The following is an 18,982-nucleotide window of genomic DNA, read 5'->3' as shown; positions in this document are numbered from 1 at the left end:
GATTCTATAGTTACGATTCGAATTCAACGTGAATATTTATGATTATATAGATTACAGATAGATTTTATAGATCTATGACTATTATCACAAGGTCCATGACATGTATGAGATCAATTTTTCAAAGCAACTATTATTAATGGACTTCATCTAAAACAAGTTCATTCATATATTTACATGCGATTTTTTGATATTTATAAGCTAAGCATTATTTTGGACCAATATCTGCTGATAACCAGGTATAAATATCAGGAGAAAACACGACCCCATTACTCAAAAAAACATTAAGAAATTAAAACAGACACAAAATAGGATTCATACCAAACGAATATTCACAATTGATCACAGTAACACCTTTTAAAAAACACCTTTTTAAAAAATCATTGAAAGTCTTAAAATCACAATTTTTATTTCTACAATTATTTTTGTGTGAAATTGTGTATCGGAAAATGCCGGGTACATGAAGTAAGCTAGTCCTAAAAAAATACACAGATCTTGGGTAAAAGACTCATCAAATAATGTACTGTAAATGTGTAGTTTCACGCGCTTGTTTCAGGTCTTTTCTTTTCATAGCCTCTATCGGGTTTGATCCCAACTACTCCTATTTTTTGTGCAGAATTTATTTTTCTATCAGGTACACTTAAATTTACAGCTTAATAATGTCAGTTTAATTTAAAATGAGAACTGAAAAATGCAAAAGATATATAAGGAAAAAGGTACTTCCGGCCCAATTTTTTATTCTAGTTTTAAAGCAAAGAAACGAAACGCACACGCGCATCATAGCCCATTGAGTGAATGGTGACAGCCATAACATGTCACACAATTGAGTGAATGGCGACAGCCATAACATGTCACACAATTGAATCAATAAAATTCACACGGTTCTGTTTCAGGATTTCGCTGAATTTGAATTGAATTTTACAGCTAGTTCCACCTGTCAAAGTGTCAAGGTCGAATGGAACTATTACAAAATACTGTTATCTACAGAGACAGAGAGCCTACAATTAAAATGCATTGTACAAAAAAGCTTGATTCCTTTGAGGTACTGTAAGAAATTGATCTCTAATAAGATACGTTTACGTATTAAATGTCTTCTTTTAAAATTGTTCCATTCTCTAAACTATTTTTCTAAGTCTTTCTATTGATTCAAACCAATGTGGTCGTTAGAACAGCATGGTGCCGAACTGCTGAAGCTAGTTGTATTAGAAATGTAGCCACACACCAAGAAAACAACGTAAGGACTCTAGCGTCTCTAGTGGAGACATTCCATTGCAATCATTCCACGCTCTCTCTCTCTCTCTCTCTCTCTCTCTCTCTCGCTCTCTCTCTCTCTCTCGTTCAGCACTCTATTTTTCATTGATCCACTTCTACACATCGTATGTAACGCACTTTCTTAGCAGTTCACTTAACCAATGACTAACAATAAAGGTCATACACAGTCATACACACTAGCATTAACAGTCCCCCGGACAAACACACATACACACTTTCCGGCATTAATGGACTAAACATTTCCTGTCTCACTAGAAACAAGTTAAATTAGTTCACGGATGTTCAGCACGACAGATATTTGAAGTCCTAATACTGTCTCACTAGAAACAAGTTAAATTAGTTCATGGATGTTCAGCACGACAGACATTTGAAGTCCTAATACCGTCTCACTAGAAACAAGTTAAATTAGTTCATGGATGTTCAGCACGACAGACATTTGAAGTCCTAATACTGTCTCACTAGAAACAAGTTAAATTAGTTCATTGATGTTCAGCACGACAGACATTTGAAGTCCTAATACTGTCTCACTAGAAACAAGTTAAATTAGTTCATGGATGTTCAGCACGACAGACATTTGAAGTCCTAATACTGTCTCACTAGAAACAAGTTAAATTAGTTCATTGATGTTCAGCACGACAGACATTTGAAGTCCTAATACTGTCTCACTAGAAACAAGTTAAATTAGTTCATTGATGTTCAGCACGACAGACATTTGAAGTCCTAATACTGTCTCACTAGAAACAAGTTAAATTAGTTCATTGATGTTCAGCACGACAGATATTTGAAGCCCTACTACTAACGACATAACGTAATAAAAGCCAAGAAGTTTTGGTCTACATATAGAGACATAACATTACAATATGTATCTAAATATCTGCATCAGGGTAACGTAGTGGTAATCCAACTTATCTGCCATATCGAGTTACCACTGATTGCAGATTGGTAGTCGTAGGTTCTTCATGTTGCATGTTTGATGTACCGCTTTCTGCTTGGGTAGTGTTGGGCTCCATTCAAGATTTATAACATGCGAGTCCCCACAACTGCTCGGATTTTCAAAAATTCTTTAAGGAACTGGGTAACGCTTTAGTAAACCTTTAAAAAGTTTATTTATAGGGGAAATGGTGGTTGAGTCTTCTACTCTAAGCGTCTCTATTGTCCTAGCGTCTCTAAACATGGCGAATTTCCTGACTGATTCTATCTACTCGTTTGGTCCTGAGATCACTACACAAATTAATATCAAATATGTATCCTAATTGTAGCATTTATATCAATGACTGTCGATTTTAAGAACGTCTTTCATAACCATTGATTCGAAAAATGTCTTTTTTTAAATTATCTTATACTTCCTTTATGTTGCCCGGAGTCTTTACCCAGTAGAATCTTTTGTCTTCGCTTCTGAGATGTTCCCACGAATTGTCAGGTTTCAATTGCATCTGTTTCCAGGGTGAATCTTTAGTCGCTCGGTGCGTCTCGCCGTTTTATTTTCATATTTATATGATGACTTTTTTTGTCTGGGATTTTGAGATCTGATATAGGCTTCTTTTCTTGAAAGATTTGTTCTTCCCCACGCAGGTCAAGGTCTAAGGGGCGAGAGCATTTCGGAACTGCAAGAAAAAAATATATGGGTCTTGAAAATGTTCTAGCTTTATTAAAAAGGTGTTTAACTGTCTATATGGCTCGTTCTGCCCTGCCATTAGACTGTGGATATATGGTACTTGCCGTAATGTGCCTTTTACCCTAGCGTTTAGAGAATTTGATATTCTTCGCTAGCAAATTGAGGTCCATTGTCACTAATTATTTTCCTATCGATACTCTGTCGAGCTAATTGTGATGTTATTCTCATTTTCACATATGATGCTTTTAGTGTTGGGATAAGATTTATCTCAAATAATTTACTATAGAAATCTACTAGAAGTTAATTGTTCTTACCAAGATACTCGAACATGTGTGAGTATCATTTGAGTTGAAAATTGACCTTATTTTTAATACCTCAGTTGTGTAACTTTTAGCACTTGACATATAAAGGGGAAGTAACCCTTGATGGGTTTTAGGCATTACATGGCCTAAATTGTGCCGATATGTCAAAAATCCAATATATTTAATATTAGACATCTATCGCGCCCAAGATGACTATTGCTTTCACTAAGCTCTTCTTTAAATCCGGAATCTGCTCGTATTTCTTGTGTCTGCTCTCCTGTTTGGCGACCTATCATAATTTGACTCTTTAACAGTTTTAGAACAGCAGCATCTGCAGTGGCCTGGTGAGAAATGTTCATATATTCATCCATGGGCTAGCCAGGGGGAACCCCCTCCCCGAAATGAAATCGGGGGGGGGGGGGGGGGAAATCCGAATTTAGTGACTTTTTTTTGCTTTGATTCTGTTTATTTTAGGTGAGATTTTAATACTAAACCATCACTTGCCCCAGCGCAACCTAGTTGGTCTAGAGTTTAAAACCCCCTACCAGGGGTTTTGCAGTCAAATCCCCCTCTTGTTTAAAACAAAAACAAAAAAGAACGCAAACAATGTTCCCCGAATTCTAAGAGCATAGCTAAGGAAGATTTTGATTTTACAACCTCCTATGAAATTTACAATAAAACCCCTCTTCAATATAAGACTATCCATACATCAGTTACCTTCGATGAAGTCCAGTAGGGAATCGGCGCCGGAGGCGCCATTATCCCGTTGATGGTTAGAAAGGCTTTTATCCAACCACCAGGCCTGGACATGGGGCTCTTCACCCCTGTCCTGTCTGAGGGCACCCAATGGTAGGCGGCCACATCGGTTGACTGAATGGGAAAACCGGGCCGTGCCGTGTACACAGCGCACCTTCCCCGAATCTTAAGTCACCCGCTATAAGTGTCAGAGACAGCGCTAACTGCGGGGAGCTTGTCTCATATTCCTATAATGTAACCGCCACTGTTCCGTGCAAGGGCCGCCAATCCAGCAATCCGAAACTGATGACGACCCCCTTTGTGGAACGGCGTGGCGGACTTTTTGGACTGGGTTGCAGGTTACTTGTTCCATCCCCACCCCGAGTGAGATAAAAAAAAACAAAAGCTCACCCAGGGAGACCTGCTAGAAGGCCTGGTTCGCTACTCGTTCTTAGCCTGTCCAGATCCACCTCTGGATGTTTCCACCGGAGGGCCACGCTGAGGCGACGGGTAGCTGGAATATCCTCCGGATACATCAGTTACCAGATTCTACGAGCCTAGCCAAGAGGGTTTTTACTTTTAAAACCCCCCTCCACGGGGTTTAGAGCTAAAAATCACCAATTCAAATGAAAAAGCAAATTACACACTAAAAATTCTATGAACGTAGCCAAAGGGTTTTTGAGTTTAAACCTCCCTCCAGCGGGGTTTGAAGCTAAAAAAGACCTCTTCAATATAAAAAAAAGGCATATTACACACTCAAAATTCTATGAGCGTAGTCAAGCCAAGGGGCGTTTTGAGTTTAAACCCCCTTGTCCAAAGGGCTTTATTTTCAATTAGTATATTTTTATTATTATAAATATATTAATAGTTTTATTAATTCAAAACCCTTCTTGATGGTTTCTAGTTTAAATACCCCCATACAGACAGTTTTGAGGTTGAAAACCTCTGTCTTCAATTTTATTCTAACGCAAACTATAGTCACCATGAGCGTTGCTAATGGGGTTTTGAATTTAAAAAAAACTACACTGATTTTTTAGTTTAAACCCCCCCCCCCCAAAAAAAAATGATTTTGACGATAAAACTTCCCTTTTCGATATAAAATCTGAAGCAAACTACAGTCACCTAATTCCAAAAACGTAGCCAAGAGAGGTTACAAACTTCTACCAGTGGCTGGGCTCCATTAATAAAGTGCAGTGAATAATCATCTGCCGAAAATGAAAAAGACTAAATGTGTCTCAACAAAGATGGCTAAGACGGATTTTAGGAGTCAGTTATAGAGATCGGGTCTCAATCAAGGAAATCCTATGCCGAATTGGGAGTCGACCCCTTAGTAAGGTTGTGAAACAGCGTCGAATGAGGTTTGCGGGACATGTTCTCAAACAAAATGAATTACGCATAGTAAGAGTTGCGATGACATGGAGGCCATTACGAGGAAAGCGCAAACAGGGACATCTAGTACAAATTGGTGCCACATTTTCATCGAGGTCCTCAGAGCAGGTGGGAAGAGGCTTCAGACATTGCCAATGACAGATTTTTGTGGAAGCAGATTGCCGCCCAATGCACCGAACGAACAAAAATAGCACATAAGGTTTTTGAAATAAAACTTTTTTATAGCAGGATAATTCACTGTAGATACCTCAGAATATGCATTTTGTTGGCTTTCAATACCGGAAATAGTGCTTGGCTCCGCCCATGTATTCATCTGACATGAGTAAACTATTGACCATTTGATGAACTTAGTGCATTCCAGTCATCAATTGAGGGATATTTTATGGGTCTGGAATAGACTTGTGTTCCTATTTCAGATTTCATGAGACGAAGAAGCCTCAGTACCACATTTCTTAAAGGAGTGGCTAATATAATGAATAAATCGTGAGGAAGAAAAATCACTACTAATTAATAAGAAGAAAACAGCACAGATCCACACGTTTACGCTATAAGTGTTTGTGTATTGATGCGACGTTTAGATTTAGTGAATACTTTACTTAACGCAGTGCCTAGTCACATGTTATGATGTATGTGAGCATTCTTCGACTTTTCTGCTTTTTATCACAATATTTGAAAGGCTCACTGATGCTTCAAACACCATTAAAATCATTTTGAGGTTATAAATTCCATTTTAACTTTTATGTAGATTGAATTCTTAAACTTAAATTGTGCGAAAAAAATTTTACAAAATATTTTTAAAAGCATTACCCGATTAAACAGCTGACCCTTAGATTTAAAATGTGTTGCTCTACCGACTGAGCTATCCAAGTGTCATATACATTACGCACAAAAAGTAAAGTGCTTTTCAAAAAGTCGTTTTTTTTTATTGTTGGGTCGAAATTGCGAATAAAGAATGTATATAGTAAATTTCACTGCTATTATTTCTATCATGTCTTGTCTTAGATCCTAGGTAAGAGCTATCAAGTTAATTGTTCATATTTTATCGTCCTAGGCAAGTGGAAGAATTAGTGAACAGCCAATTAATTAGAAAGATAGGGCTTGATCTATAAATAGAAACTCAAAACTATATTAAATACAATCTTCTAGATCATGATAGAGAAGTATAGGCTACATCTACTTGGGAACTTAAGCAAATTTTCAAAATACTATAATTGTCGAGTTATGTAGTACTTGATTCAAGGATTACAAAGACACAAAGATTATCTTTCATGTAGGCGAGAAGAAGCTACGGCGTTTTTATGTGTATGAAACTGGTCTACACGGAATTTTTGGAAAAACAGTGATCGAAAAATGAATGAGTGTATCATGAACTCTGACTAACTTTGTAACCATGATTGATAGTAGCTTGAAATTTTGAATAATTTTAATTCATTTAACGCTTTTAAAGTTCATTCTTTTACTTGCACGCAAAGAAACATTTTAATGAAATAAAACAATGTAAAGAATTAGAACATTAGGTATACTTAACAATTCAAAAGCTATTCTTTATTTTTTTTATATATCTAATATCTAATGAATGAACATTGAATAATTTTAAAATATGTGATTTATGGCGTAGACCTTCTTACGATGACAAGTCGTTATAAGCTTTGTCTGTCGGTCTGCCGCTTTTAGATCGAAAAAAAATATCCCAATAGAAAGGATATTTAAAAGTTGATTTCTCCTATAGGTCAAAAAGATCAATGTAATATTGGTCTTTTAATCAAAAGTATATTAATTTTTCCCATAATAAAACGCCTACAAGATTCTTTGAAATTGTTTGTTGTACTTACATTATTACATTTAGTATTCTTGATAAAAGGTCTAAATCAAGTTTGCTTTCAAATGAAGAATAACATCAAATGTTATTACTTTAAACAATCAAACAAGACCATAGCTTTAATATTCCAGGTTCATTGGCAAAAGTTTGTGTGATAACATTTTCTTTTCAGCATTAAGATAGGCACAGTGATGAAATTAGCATTGCATTCATTTGTCTGTCTATTTATTTCTATAGTATCCACACAATTTTAGAAAAGGTTGGACTGATAGCTATCAGCAATCAAGATGAAAAGAAAGAGATTGTCCCAGTGAGTGCCTTGCCTATGGGACTATATGCATTGTGTGCTACTGCATATGTTAACAATGACAAAAAGCTCAAGGTCTCTGATTGCGTAAGTAATGATCAAGCCAATGTTAAATAAGTCACAATTTCATCGGCCAGTTAAAATCTTTTCACGAGTCACGGGTTACCCGTGATAATGGACAGATAAGTGACTCATTTTAATATCCTAATATTTGTTTCTATATACAGTTTAAAAAAAAAATGATTACAAACCTACTCATAATCTGACATGTACACTCGTACACTCATACACTCATACAAATTTGACATATAAAGTCATACACTGGTCTGCAACGGCTCCGGTTCATCGTTGATGTTTCAACTGGCTCTGGTTCTCAGTGATGTGGCCTCTGGCTCCGGGTGCTGGTTCCGAAATTATCCAAGGTAATCTCCGGTACAAGACGAAACTGGTAACAGTCCACTGACAAGTACAACGACAAAGTTAAACAGTGCAGTGGCAAACTAACAGCTGTGTAGCGAATAGCAAAGATTCAGCCGCTCCTTGATCAGTGCAGCAGTATCACAATACTGTACTCGTGTACCATAAGTAACAGGATGACATCTTCGTCAAAGTTCAACGGTAGATCTTGGCTTTGCAGAGGATGACCTTCAAAATACTTTCTTCGCAGCCAAAGGGATGCCGGGCAGGCGAGATTTCTTCGAAACAGCTTCTACAGGACGGTACTCCTCCTTTCAACACAAAACTGTGGGAAGCTGTTTCACACCTAAATCAGAACTGCTTCACTGTAAGATGCTCCTACGTCTGAATGTCAACAAAAAGTTTCTCTCGTTACCTTCTACCAGTTGAAAGCCCTCTGACTTCGCCGAAGTGGCTACAAAATCAGAAATCTAGCTGCAGTCTAGGGCGATGACTTTCAATTCTGCCTATACTTGTGCATGGCTGATGGCTTCTAAAAAACTTCTGTACCATCTACCAGTAACCAATTCGGGGTCGCCAGTTGTTAGGCGCCTTCGCGATGTGTCTTAGAGGAGTAACCCTCAAAAAACCAAATCATATAAAACAGGCCAACAATGTAGAAAATACTCGACGTTGATGAATGATGTCGAATAAGTCGTTTAATACGTAATTAGGGGAACCGTCGAAAGTCGCTGAGCTATTATCTACTCCAGAAACTAAAACCGACCTCTTTCTAAAGCTGCCTAGAGTATTCGGTGATTCTTTTCGTTACACTGTAAATCGTAGTCTTGTTTTTACTAGTCGCGACATTGTAACTAAAATGAAACTTTACCCTTTTGATGAAACAACTTTTGGCGCCAAATTTCTAATCATGTTGTAACAAATGACACCAAGATTATCTTTCTGTGTCGAATAGAGACGTTAGAACATTTTTATGTGTATGAAATTGGACTATAGAAAATGTACAAAAAATGTGTTCGTATGTCGTTATCTCGTCATAACTTTGTAACCATCACAGATAGCAGCTTGAAATTTGGAACAGTTTTACTTCATTATATCCTTTTTGAATTCATTGGCACTTGGCCTCGTTAGCGACGTAACTGTCAGGCCTGCAAAAACATGTGCTCACTTCATCCACCATCATTTGTTCTAAAATGATCGTCAAGATCAGTGGTAAATTTAAGCGTAATAGTAGAGGAGTCATTTATGTAATAATATTCTCAAGGTGTCAAATGATCTTCGAATCCAAGACTACCTTAGAGACATTCGAAATTTAGTTAGTAGCCCGTTTCTATTCATTTCAATAACACACATCATAGTGGTACCACTGATCTTCTAATCACTGTTATACAACAATGCAATAACAAAAACACCCGTCCCAAGATTGAAAATAAACGTATTTACATGTCAAGTACCCTCCAACTTCACGGGATGAACATCAGATACACTTTTATTTAAAAAAAGCCGGACATTACCCGCGGACCTTAGTTTGTGTATTACTAATCTAGTGGATTGGATTTATATCTAATTTATAGCTAATGTTCCTTTCAAGTTTTTTTCTTTCGCCACGAAAATAACAAATGGGCTTACCTGTGAAGCTGATACATCCATATCTATTAAAAATGAAAGAAGCACGAGATGATTGGTATATATTATTATGTAATTCGTCCATCGTGGTTCGATGATGACCACTTTTGTCATCCAGGGGCTTGAGGGCTTTGCATTGGGGCTTTGTGCCTCCTCATGTGACTGGTGAGACCTATGTGAGCCCAGAATGTTCGGCTCCACCCTGGACAGGTTATTCCAGCTGGAACTAGTGTCATTTGCCTTGCTTTTCTTCTGTGACTCTTTTCTTCTGCCAGCGCTGTTCTCTTTTCCTCAGCAATTTGTGCGCCAGTTTTCACAGCTCGACGCCATGATGCTATGTAATGAGCTTATGTCTTCCATGTGGCTGGGTTTATGCTGAACGCTTTCAGAGAAGCTTTGTCCCTGAAACGTTTCCTTTATCCGCCTTGTGAGCGCTTTGCTCCATACAGGTTTAGGGATGCGGCGGGTTTCCATTCTGCAGACGTCTCCTTCATATCCCAGCTGGGACTGCATCCGGATTGTGTGGATGCTTTGCAGAACCGTTCTTTGAAGGACTTCAGTATCTGGTATTTTTTCTTGTCATTTGATATTCAATATTTTTCTCAGACATATCATGTGGAAGTGGTTCAGTTTCTTTGCATTTTTCTGTACACTTTCCACGTTTCTGAAGCATAGAGCAATGTAGGAAGGATGACAGCTAGATAGATCCCTAGCTTTGTATTTTTGGTGATACTTCGTCTGTTCCAGACATTTTTAGACAGTCTTCCATAGGATATAAAGTACAATTAAAACGGGTTTACCCGATTTGTTAAATAAATGGGATTATAAAGTACGCCAGGATGTCTAAAATCGCAGATATAAGGAACAAATTTATGTAAAAATGCTTTTAAAACACAAATTTGTATGTTTATTTTATTAAATAATGAAATCAATAGACTATATTTTGTATATTCATGTGTCAAGTAAAAAACAATCTGTGCAAAATGTAGTTTTAAAAATTAGATCTAGATCCTTTCGATCTTGTCTCATGTAAATATGGTAAACATGGCCTAGATCCATTAAATAGTAAATAGTAATACTTTCATAGAGTTGGGCACCTTTTTTTTTTGAGGGTCTTAAGTTTGTTTTAGGGCTACTATACATACGTACCCAAGGAACATTTATGCCAAGTTTTATCAAGATTGGTGAAACGGTTTTGATTTCTAAAAGGAACATACATACACACGCCTTACTTTTTGCTTTATAGTATAAAAATGAGCACTTCACCTTTTCCCATTCATCTTTGCCTGACATCACCGCCTCTTTCCAATTTCCCGCGCTGTTACACCAGCGTAGCTCATTTCTTTTCTACCTCGATAGAGAACAACAACGGACAGATAAGTTCACTTTGTGTTAATTAGTTGTTTATAAGTTTGTTTAGTTGCTGATGAAGGCCTCGTGTCCCAATAGTCCTTTGTTTTGACTTGGTCTAGCCTGGCTACCTATAGGCATGTTTATTGCATCGTTTTAGCTCTGCTGGTCCTCAACTGTCCCGGACTGACTCTGACACACACTTTCTTTTCTCTCAGGTTTGCCAAGGCCTACACACAGTCTTTTAGGTCTTCCCATGATCGTATCTCGGTTGAGGTTTTAAACATTCTCTTCGGCTGCCTCATGAAGCAGGACATTAGAAGAAAATCTTTTAATACAAACAGCCTTAAGACATTGTTTGACAGCGTAGATCCTGGGAAAGTACTGGGTTTTATCCGGGAAGTAGGACTGGCTGATAAGATAGTTTATTTGGAACAAATTATATATACTAGTTGACCAAGGGCGTAGTATACGCCGCTATTTTGTACGGTCGGCTATAGGCAACATATGCGACCGCAGCGAACCCAGCACTTTCATAGGCCCATGCTAATCCTAGGTGTAAATTATTAAATTAAACCATTTAATAACTTATAACAGATTTCCCACGGCCTCCTGATTTACCACTGGAAATCTACCGAAATTGCAAAATATACGAATAAGTCCTGGAAATCTATGGAAATTATTAAAATCTTTGAAAAAACTCATTCCACATCTCCTGAAATATATATATATATACTTATATATATATATATATACTAGACATATGTTACCCGCGACCCGCAGGTCTTTATTTGCGCATTACTGTCGATATAGTCACTGAGAGTGTTTTGTTAACAATTAAACGAAATAATAATGTAATAAGTAAAGCGAATGTGTCAATGTAAAAATAGTGTGAATGAAGCTATCAAATCAAAATAGCTAATAGGCTTAAATCCATTTTTTTTTCAAATTAAAACATTTGCTTGTAGACTTACATATATTTGATTAAAATTTGAGACGAATAGACTTAATTTTGTATGTTCATGTGTTAGAGTTCTTAGAGTTCAATAAGAGTTTTAGACCTAGGCCTAGGAATAGACTCAGTAGAGAGATGTGTTAATGTGTAACCATTTGGTAATGTCTAATGAAAGAATGTTCGCCAGGAAATCTGTAGTCACACAGATATCAGGAACTAATTTATGTAAAAAATGCTTTTGAATAATCTAGTGGATTGGATTTAGATGTATGTTAAACGTATCTAATGATCCTTTCACGTTATTTCTCTTTCGCTACGAATATAAAATTAGTTTTGCGAAAATGGGATTACCCGAGGCCGATACATTCATATCTATTAAAAACGAAAAGAGCGATAGCTTTGTTAAATGAATGGGATTATAAAGTGAACAATTAAACGAAATAATTTTTAGTACGCGATTCATGAATGAATATAGATCTAGATCTAGGCCTATCTCAACTCGGCTTCGCAGCTTTCATAAACGAATGTAGCTTTAAAAACCAAATTTGAATGTTTATTTGATCAAAATATGAAATGAATGGACTTCAATTAATATGTTTATGTGTTAAAGTATAAAACTATCTGTGCGAAGAGAAGTTTTATCATCTTAGAGTTGAATTAGAGTTTTAGATCTAGGGATGGGATTATAAAGTAAAATAAACAATTAAACGAATTAATTTTTAGTACGCGATTCATTACGGTATTGTCTAATGAAAGAATGTTTGTCAGGAAATCTGTAGTCACAGATATAAGGAACTAATTTATGTAAAAAATACTTTGAAACACAAAATTGAAGGTTAATTTTATTATATAATGAAATCAATGGACCTTTTTTTTGTATTTTCATGTGTCAAAGTAAAAAACTATCTGCGTAAAGTGTATTTATTAAAATTAGATCTAGGTCTAAATCCTTTCGATCTTTTCTCAAGTCAACATTGTAGACATGGCCTAGATCCATAAAATACTATAACTGTAATAGAGTCGGACAACTTCATTTTTTTTAGGGTCTTAAGTTTGTTTTAGGGCTACAATACATACACTGCGGTCTAAGTTAGTACCCAAGGAACATTCCTGCCTAGTTTTATCAAGATTGGTCAAGCGGTTTTGATGTCTATAAGTAACATACATACATACATATATACATACATACATACATACACCTCACATTCTACTTTATAATATAGATACATATATATATATATATATATATATACATATATATATATATATATATATATATATATATATATATATATATATATATATATATATATATATATATATATTATATATATATATAGGCTAAAAAGTGTAATTTTGGGGCTTCATTCAATATGGAAAACGCCAATCCTACGCGAGATTTAAAAAAAAATGCATTATGCAATACCCGTAAATGTGGAATTTGGTGAAAGAAGCTTTTCGCGCCTCAAACTGATGAAGAATTACTTGAGGTCAACAATTTTCGTAGATATAGATTGAAACATTTTGGTAATTCTTGCTATTGAGCGTGATCTATGTAGGAAATAGAATTTTCATGATGTACTGTATGACTTCGCTACACGCTAGGCTCGTAAAGTAATTCTGTATATAGTAAACAATGAATAATACAAACTCTTAATTTTCACTTATTAACCGTATCCCTACACAAACTGGGCCCCACGAAATCCGACAATGGTTAATTCAAGCCCTGTTATTTATTGATGGGTAAATACGGAGTAGATAACTTGTTGTCCTCCCCCCCCTTCTTTTTTTTTTTTTCGCGCTAAAGTTACGTGGGGTAACTCTAGTCCGACCTGCAGAAATAAAAGAGTGATCTTTCGATGACTTCTTGGTCACAATGGTTAAGTCCGGCCGTGCTATTTTTTTTTCGCCGCTAAAGTTATGTGGAATAACTCTAGTCCGACTTGCAGAAATAATAGAGTGATTTTTCCATTACTTTTCCAAACTGTTGAGCCATGGAGAGAATTATATATAGAGAGACTCTATATTCTCCTTCGTGATTGAAGATGAGCACATTTCTCATTTCCTATGGACTTGAAGATGACTGTAAAGTCAAATCCTGCCGAATACGTGGCATGGTTGGGTTCGGTCAGTTGCAGATAGGCCTGCTTCTTCTCTCATCTTTTTATTGGTTCGGCGTTCTTTCACCCTGGTCACTCTTCTTGCTTCAAATATCGAGACTCCGAGACCAACGCACCTTATGGATTCATCGTAGGTGGAAGGAGTTTAGCTTTTTGGTGTGGCGGGAATATAAGGTCAAGGACTTTGATGCATATAAGAGTGACGGGAGAACTACAGCACTTTAGACTTTCAGTTTTGTGGATATGATGATTCCTCTTCGTTGCCACACTTGTCCTTGAAGTTTGCCAAAAGCAGCACTGGCACGTGCAACATGAAAGTCTACCTTATCATTCTCACCATAGAGCATTTCGAATGGTGAGAAGCCGGTTTTTGTGTGCGGTACTTCTCTGTAGGTGAACAGTATGGGAATTGTTAAGGCCTCCGCGCACGGTGTTGATTCTTGGCAATCTGTCTAGTGTAGATCTGACTGGAAGTAACGCTGAACTCAACACTTCAGTAACACCGGCGAAAGGCCGAAACAAGCAAATATGTAGTCGACGCTGATATGTTGTTCTACAAATATGTTTAATACTCAAGAAGGGAATCGTCCGATGTCAATAATGTCGTACTCAAGTCTACTACTCTACAAGAAGCGTCTTCCTTTTAGCGTCACTAAGAGCGTTCTTCTTTTTTAAAGATCTGTCACGTCACTTGTCGCTAATTAAAACTTTCCCCTTATTCCCGAAACAAATAACTAATTCCTAATCATGTCATAACAACTCCTCCCCCTCCCGCTAAAAAAAAATGCCTGTCAATTTTTTAATCTACTGTCTTTGTCTTACAATGTGCAAGGGCCAAAATGTAGGGAAACATAAAAGACAACACAACTTGAGTCTTGATTGCGATTTCAACTTCTCTTTCTGTGTCCACAATCAAGTTCCTCTGAACACATATTTCCCTCAAGTGTCACTAACTGATACTGTCAATGTGATGTGCCATAGGTGACCGCAGGCATAGTTCGTTTGCGCTGACACTATAGGTGTGTCTATCTATACTTCATCACATCACGTTCCAGAGGTTACACCGCTTTCCCTCACACGTCAGGACAGACAATGTACCTAATATGACAAATCGACATTTATCAATACTCGTTCTCCCACTATACACCTAACGTTCTTTCGGGCATTTACAAGTGTATTTTATTTCCTCTCTCCACTTACTTGTCCCCACACGACCTAACTCTTGACTGATGTATGATCATGATCAAATACAAAGAATAAATTATAAACTTACTTTTTCGTGATGTAACTACATCGTCGCCTTATAAATGCCCTTTTTATTCATACAAACATACATACAATTCATACATACTACCCGAAATCAATAACCAACATGAGTTAATCTAATAATAACGCAATAGCATTTATATTATAACATAAATATCCTATTCAAAAATACCTTAACACAACCTAATACCCGTCTAGTTATGACTACTAGTTAGGTCAATTAATTAAGAATAAACAATTTAAATACAATCCAACTTATTTACACACTACGGTCTCATAGTGCTACGTTTCACAGGCTATCTACACGACTCATACATTTGTTCTCTCCAACTGGAGTTAACATCTCTTCTTACACCACTATAGCCCGCTTGTGGCCTTCTACCTCTGTATGACTTGCGATTACCGCTACCACAGTCATCTCTTCTACCATCACTGTCGGATACAGACCTGTGCCTCCTATCCGAACTCGCAATCTTCTGTTTAGACTGTTCTGCCCTACTCCAACAGTCTTTAGCGATGTGCCCATGTTTATGGCAGTTAAAACAAATTATGTCCTTTCTAGGTTTATTTCGCTTCTTGTTGCCATCCCTCTTTTCCCAACTTCTAACCTGTTTGTCAGAATCGGCTCTGACACCTGCTACATTTCCAAGTAAAACATCTCTAGATAACCTTGGCATGGCTACCCCTTCGCAATACCCTGTGTACAATGGAGATCGAAGGAACACTTTGCATGCTTCGAATCTCTTAACTGCGCCGTCTGCCAATCTGACTGCTTTGGTATAGCCTAAATAATCCTTAGATTTAACTAATCCCCCTCGAACTGCGAGTGTACTGCTAGCTGTGTCCCGGATCACATTTACCTGTTTATTATTTATCATGCCCGGATATAGTTTAAATCTATCTTCCCCACAATCAACGTAATTAATTTCTTCATCTGGTTCACTATCCCTACTAACTATCACGATCCCTGTCTTGGATGCTCCTTACAAAATTAACCCTATCTGGTGGCCGATTATCCCTCTCTTGTCTACGGTTTCCTTGATTACCTCTCCTATCACTAGTGCCACTATTATCCTGTGTATTCCCATTGCCAGCTCCATTCCCTCTATGTTTCCTACATTGGTATGCCATGTGTCCCTTTTCCTGACAGTTAAAACATGTAACATCCCTAAGGTTTCTATCACCCGCTTTAGGTCTATCTATTCTCCTATCATAACTTTCCCTGCCATTGTTTTCATTTTCCCAGGATCTATCCTTTATGCCATCATAACTATCCCGACCATTGTTCCCAGGTTCCCTGGACCTATCGTTTCTCCTACCATAATCCCTATCATTACCATCATTTCTCTTTACATAATTTACCAGGTCAATAACTTTTTTATGGTCGCTAACCGAAAGTGGGTTGTTTGGGTAAGCATTCTTAAAGATCCTAATGATTTCTACCAAGTCTTCAATTACCTTAGGGTTTCTTTCTTTTACAAAGGACTGTAGCTGAGGGTCGCACTTATTGATAAAGTTATCAATCAGAATGAAGTTCTTCAACCCCTCGTAGGTGTTCTCTACATTCTCGAATCCGAGCCATTTAGTGAAGAAGTCTTTCTCTGAGTTGATTGTTGTTTGTGGATCAACTTGGCTGGATGGAGTGTTTTCGTAATACTTCTTTCGGAATGTTGCCGCGTTGTGCCCGTATGCGTTTAGCAGTTCCTTCTTTAGCACCTGATAGCTGTTTTGCATCGAGTGGTCATGGTTTTGGCAAATCGTGAGGGCTTTCCCATGTACGAAGTCCAACAAGATTTCGGACCACTCCTTCTCCTGGACATTAAACTTTGCTAGTTTAATTTCAAATCGTTTCAGATAGTCGCCGATGTCATCTTTGTCTTCCGCAAAAGGCTGTATTTTCTTTTTCATCCATGCGGCGCTACTATGGCTTTCTATGTTGGCACTATTGTTGCTGTTCCCTTCGGTGGGCACACTTACACCAGCCTCTATCCTCATCTGTTCAACTTGAATTCTCACTTTTCTGTCCGCCTCTTCTTTCTTCTCCCTCTCTACACGTTCCGTCTCTCTAACCTTTTCCCTCTCCAACTTTTCTGCCTCTCTAACCTTTTCCCGCTCTATGCGATCTGCTTCTTCTTTTTCTTTTTCTCTGGCTCTTTCAGCTTCTCTGACTCGTTCCCGCTCTCTGCGGTCTGTTTCTCTTATCCTCTCCTTCTCTAAGCGTTCTGTTTCTCTTATCCTCTCCTTCTTTAAGCGTTCTGTTTCTCTTATCCTCTCCTTCTCTAAGCGTTCTGTTTCTCTTATCCTCTCCTTCTCTAAGCGTTCTGTTTCTGCCGCCACCATCTGCTGCACATAGGCGGCCAGTTCTTTGCCTCGTAGTTCCAGTTCTGTCTTGGCCTCTTGGATTAGCTTTTTCCTAAACTCTTCTAGGTCGTACCCTGGAGCAGTTGCCATATTACTTATTTGTTACTTTACTTCGCTTTTTATTTAAATTATCTTACACAAAAGCCTAATAGCTTCTATTACCTATGTTCTATAAATCAAATTATCTTTTGAGCGTACCCTCGCTCCGCGGCTTCCTAATATCTCTTAATTCAAATGAATTAAATTCGTCACTCTACCCTTGGAGTCTAGACTACCAACTCCGACTTATAATAACTTCTGTACTTTCCAAGATACACTTAGTATCCTTGGTACCAGTGTGTAGGCTACACTCTGACCCGACTGAATACGATGTGCGACACACGCACACTCTACCGACTACGTGTTACTCACACGAGTCGCCGGTAAATAGACCAACCTGTCTATTTACAAATACTAAATTTACAAATGGGCAATCAGGCTTCACCTCGATTGTTCCCCAGATCTAGTCTAGATTACGCTAGATCTTAGTTACTTCTTACCTGCTTTCACAGCCAGGAGTGTATATAACTTACTCATACACATAAACTATGAAAATAAACTTAAATATGATAAACACCAAACTATAGATCTAGTTCTAATGAATGAGACTTTCGTCTGACAGTAAGACTTAAGACGGGAGTATTACAACCAATTAATACACAACGTTACTACAAAAAAAAAATGCTTAACTAAATGATCCACATTCACACACAGGACGAATTAACAGCTAAACGTATATCTGGACCTCTTGCTAGATTATACCTAATTTTTAAGGATATCCCCAATCCACCACGATTTAACCTGGTAGTGATAATCTAGCGAGTGGTCACTTCCCTACAGACTCTAATTATTCTAAGGAGAAAGTAGTTAAATAACACTTGACTTATCTGTCTAAGAAGCTGCGATAACTCCACAGTCAGTCTCGGGTCCACTCTTGCTACGCTAATGTCTGTCCCGGCGGCAAGGCTCACGGTGATGTCTTCCCTAGCGGTGAGATAAGGACAGCGAACGTTTCGGCTCTCCAAGGTCCTTCGGTACTGGTCTGCAACGGCTCCGGTTCTTCGGTGGAACGGCGTCTGGTTCTGGTTCACGGTGATCTGTCGTCTGGCTCCGGTTCGTCGGTGACGTAGAGTCTGGTTCCGGTTGCTGGTTCCAAGGCAGGTACGGTGGTTCCTGGTGGTCGTCTGTCCCAAGTGAAACTGGAACGGTCCAACAGTTGACACAGCGACAAAGTCAAATCCAGTGCTAAAATACCGGCTATCTGGCTCTCTAACGTGTAGCACAGATTCAGCCGAGACTTAGATCAAATTAGCACTACTGTACTTAAGTGCCGTAGGCAGTAAGATGGTTCCTACGTCACAAGTTCTTTGGCGTGACCTCAACGGTCGATCTTGGCCTTGCAGAGGTGACCT

The 18,982-nt window shown here is 37.9% G+C and overlaps 1 protein-coding gene across 4 annotated transcripts in view; it reads left to right on the top strand.

Moving 5' to 3' along the window:
• The window catches only part of LOC106079668 (polycystic kidney disease protein 1-like 1), a 360,015-nt gene that overhangs the window by 39,568 nt on the left and 301,465 nt on the right, over positions 1-18,982 (top strand). For all 4 annotated transcript variants that reach the window (XM_056017219.1, XM_056017218.1, XM_056017220.1 and 1 more), the window contains exons 11-12: positions 891-1,039; positions 7,367-7,523. In XM_056017219.1, the coding sequence (XP_055873194.1) occupies positions 891-1,039; positions 7,367-7,523 (306 nt within the window). The remainder of the gene's footprint in view (positions 1-890; positions 1,040-7,366; positions 7,524-18,982) is intronic.

This window comes from Biomphalaria glabrata, chromosome 18 (genome assembly GCF_947242115.1).
Source record: "Biomphalaria glabrata chromosome 18, xgBioGlab47.1, whole genome shotgun sequence".
NCBI lineage: Eukaryota > Metazoa > Mollusca > Gastropoda > Planorbidae > Biomphalaria > Biomphalaria glabrata.
Note: the sequence above shows the minus strand (reverse complement) of the source record. Positions and strands in the feature narration are given on the sequence as shown.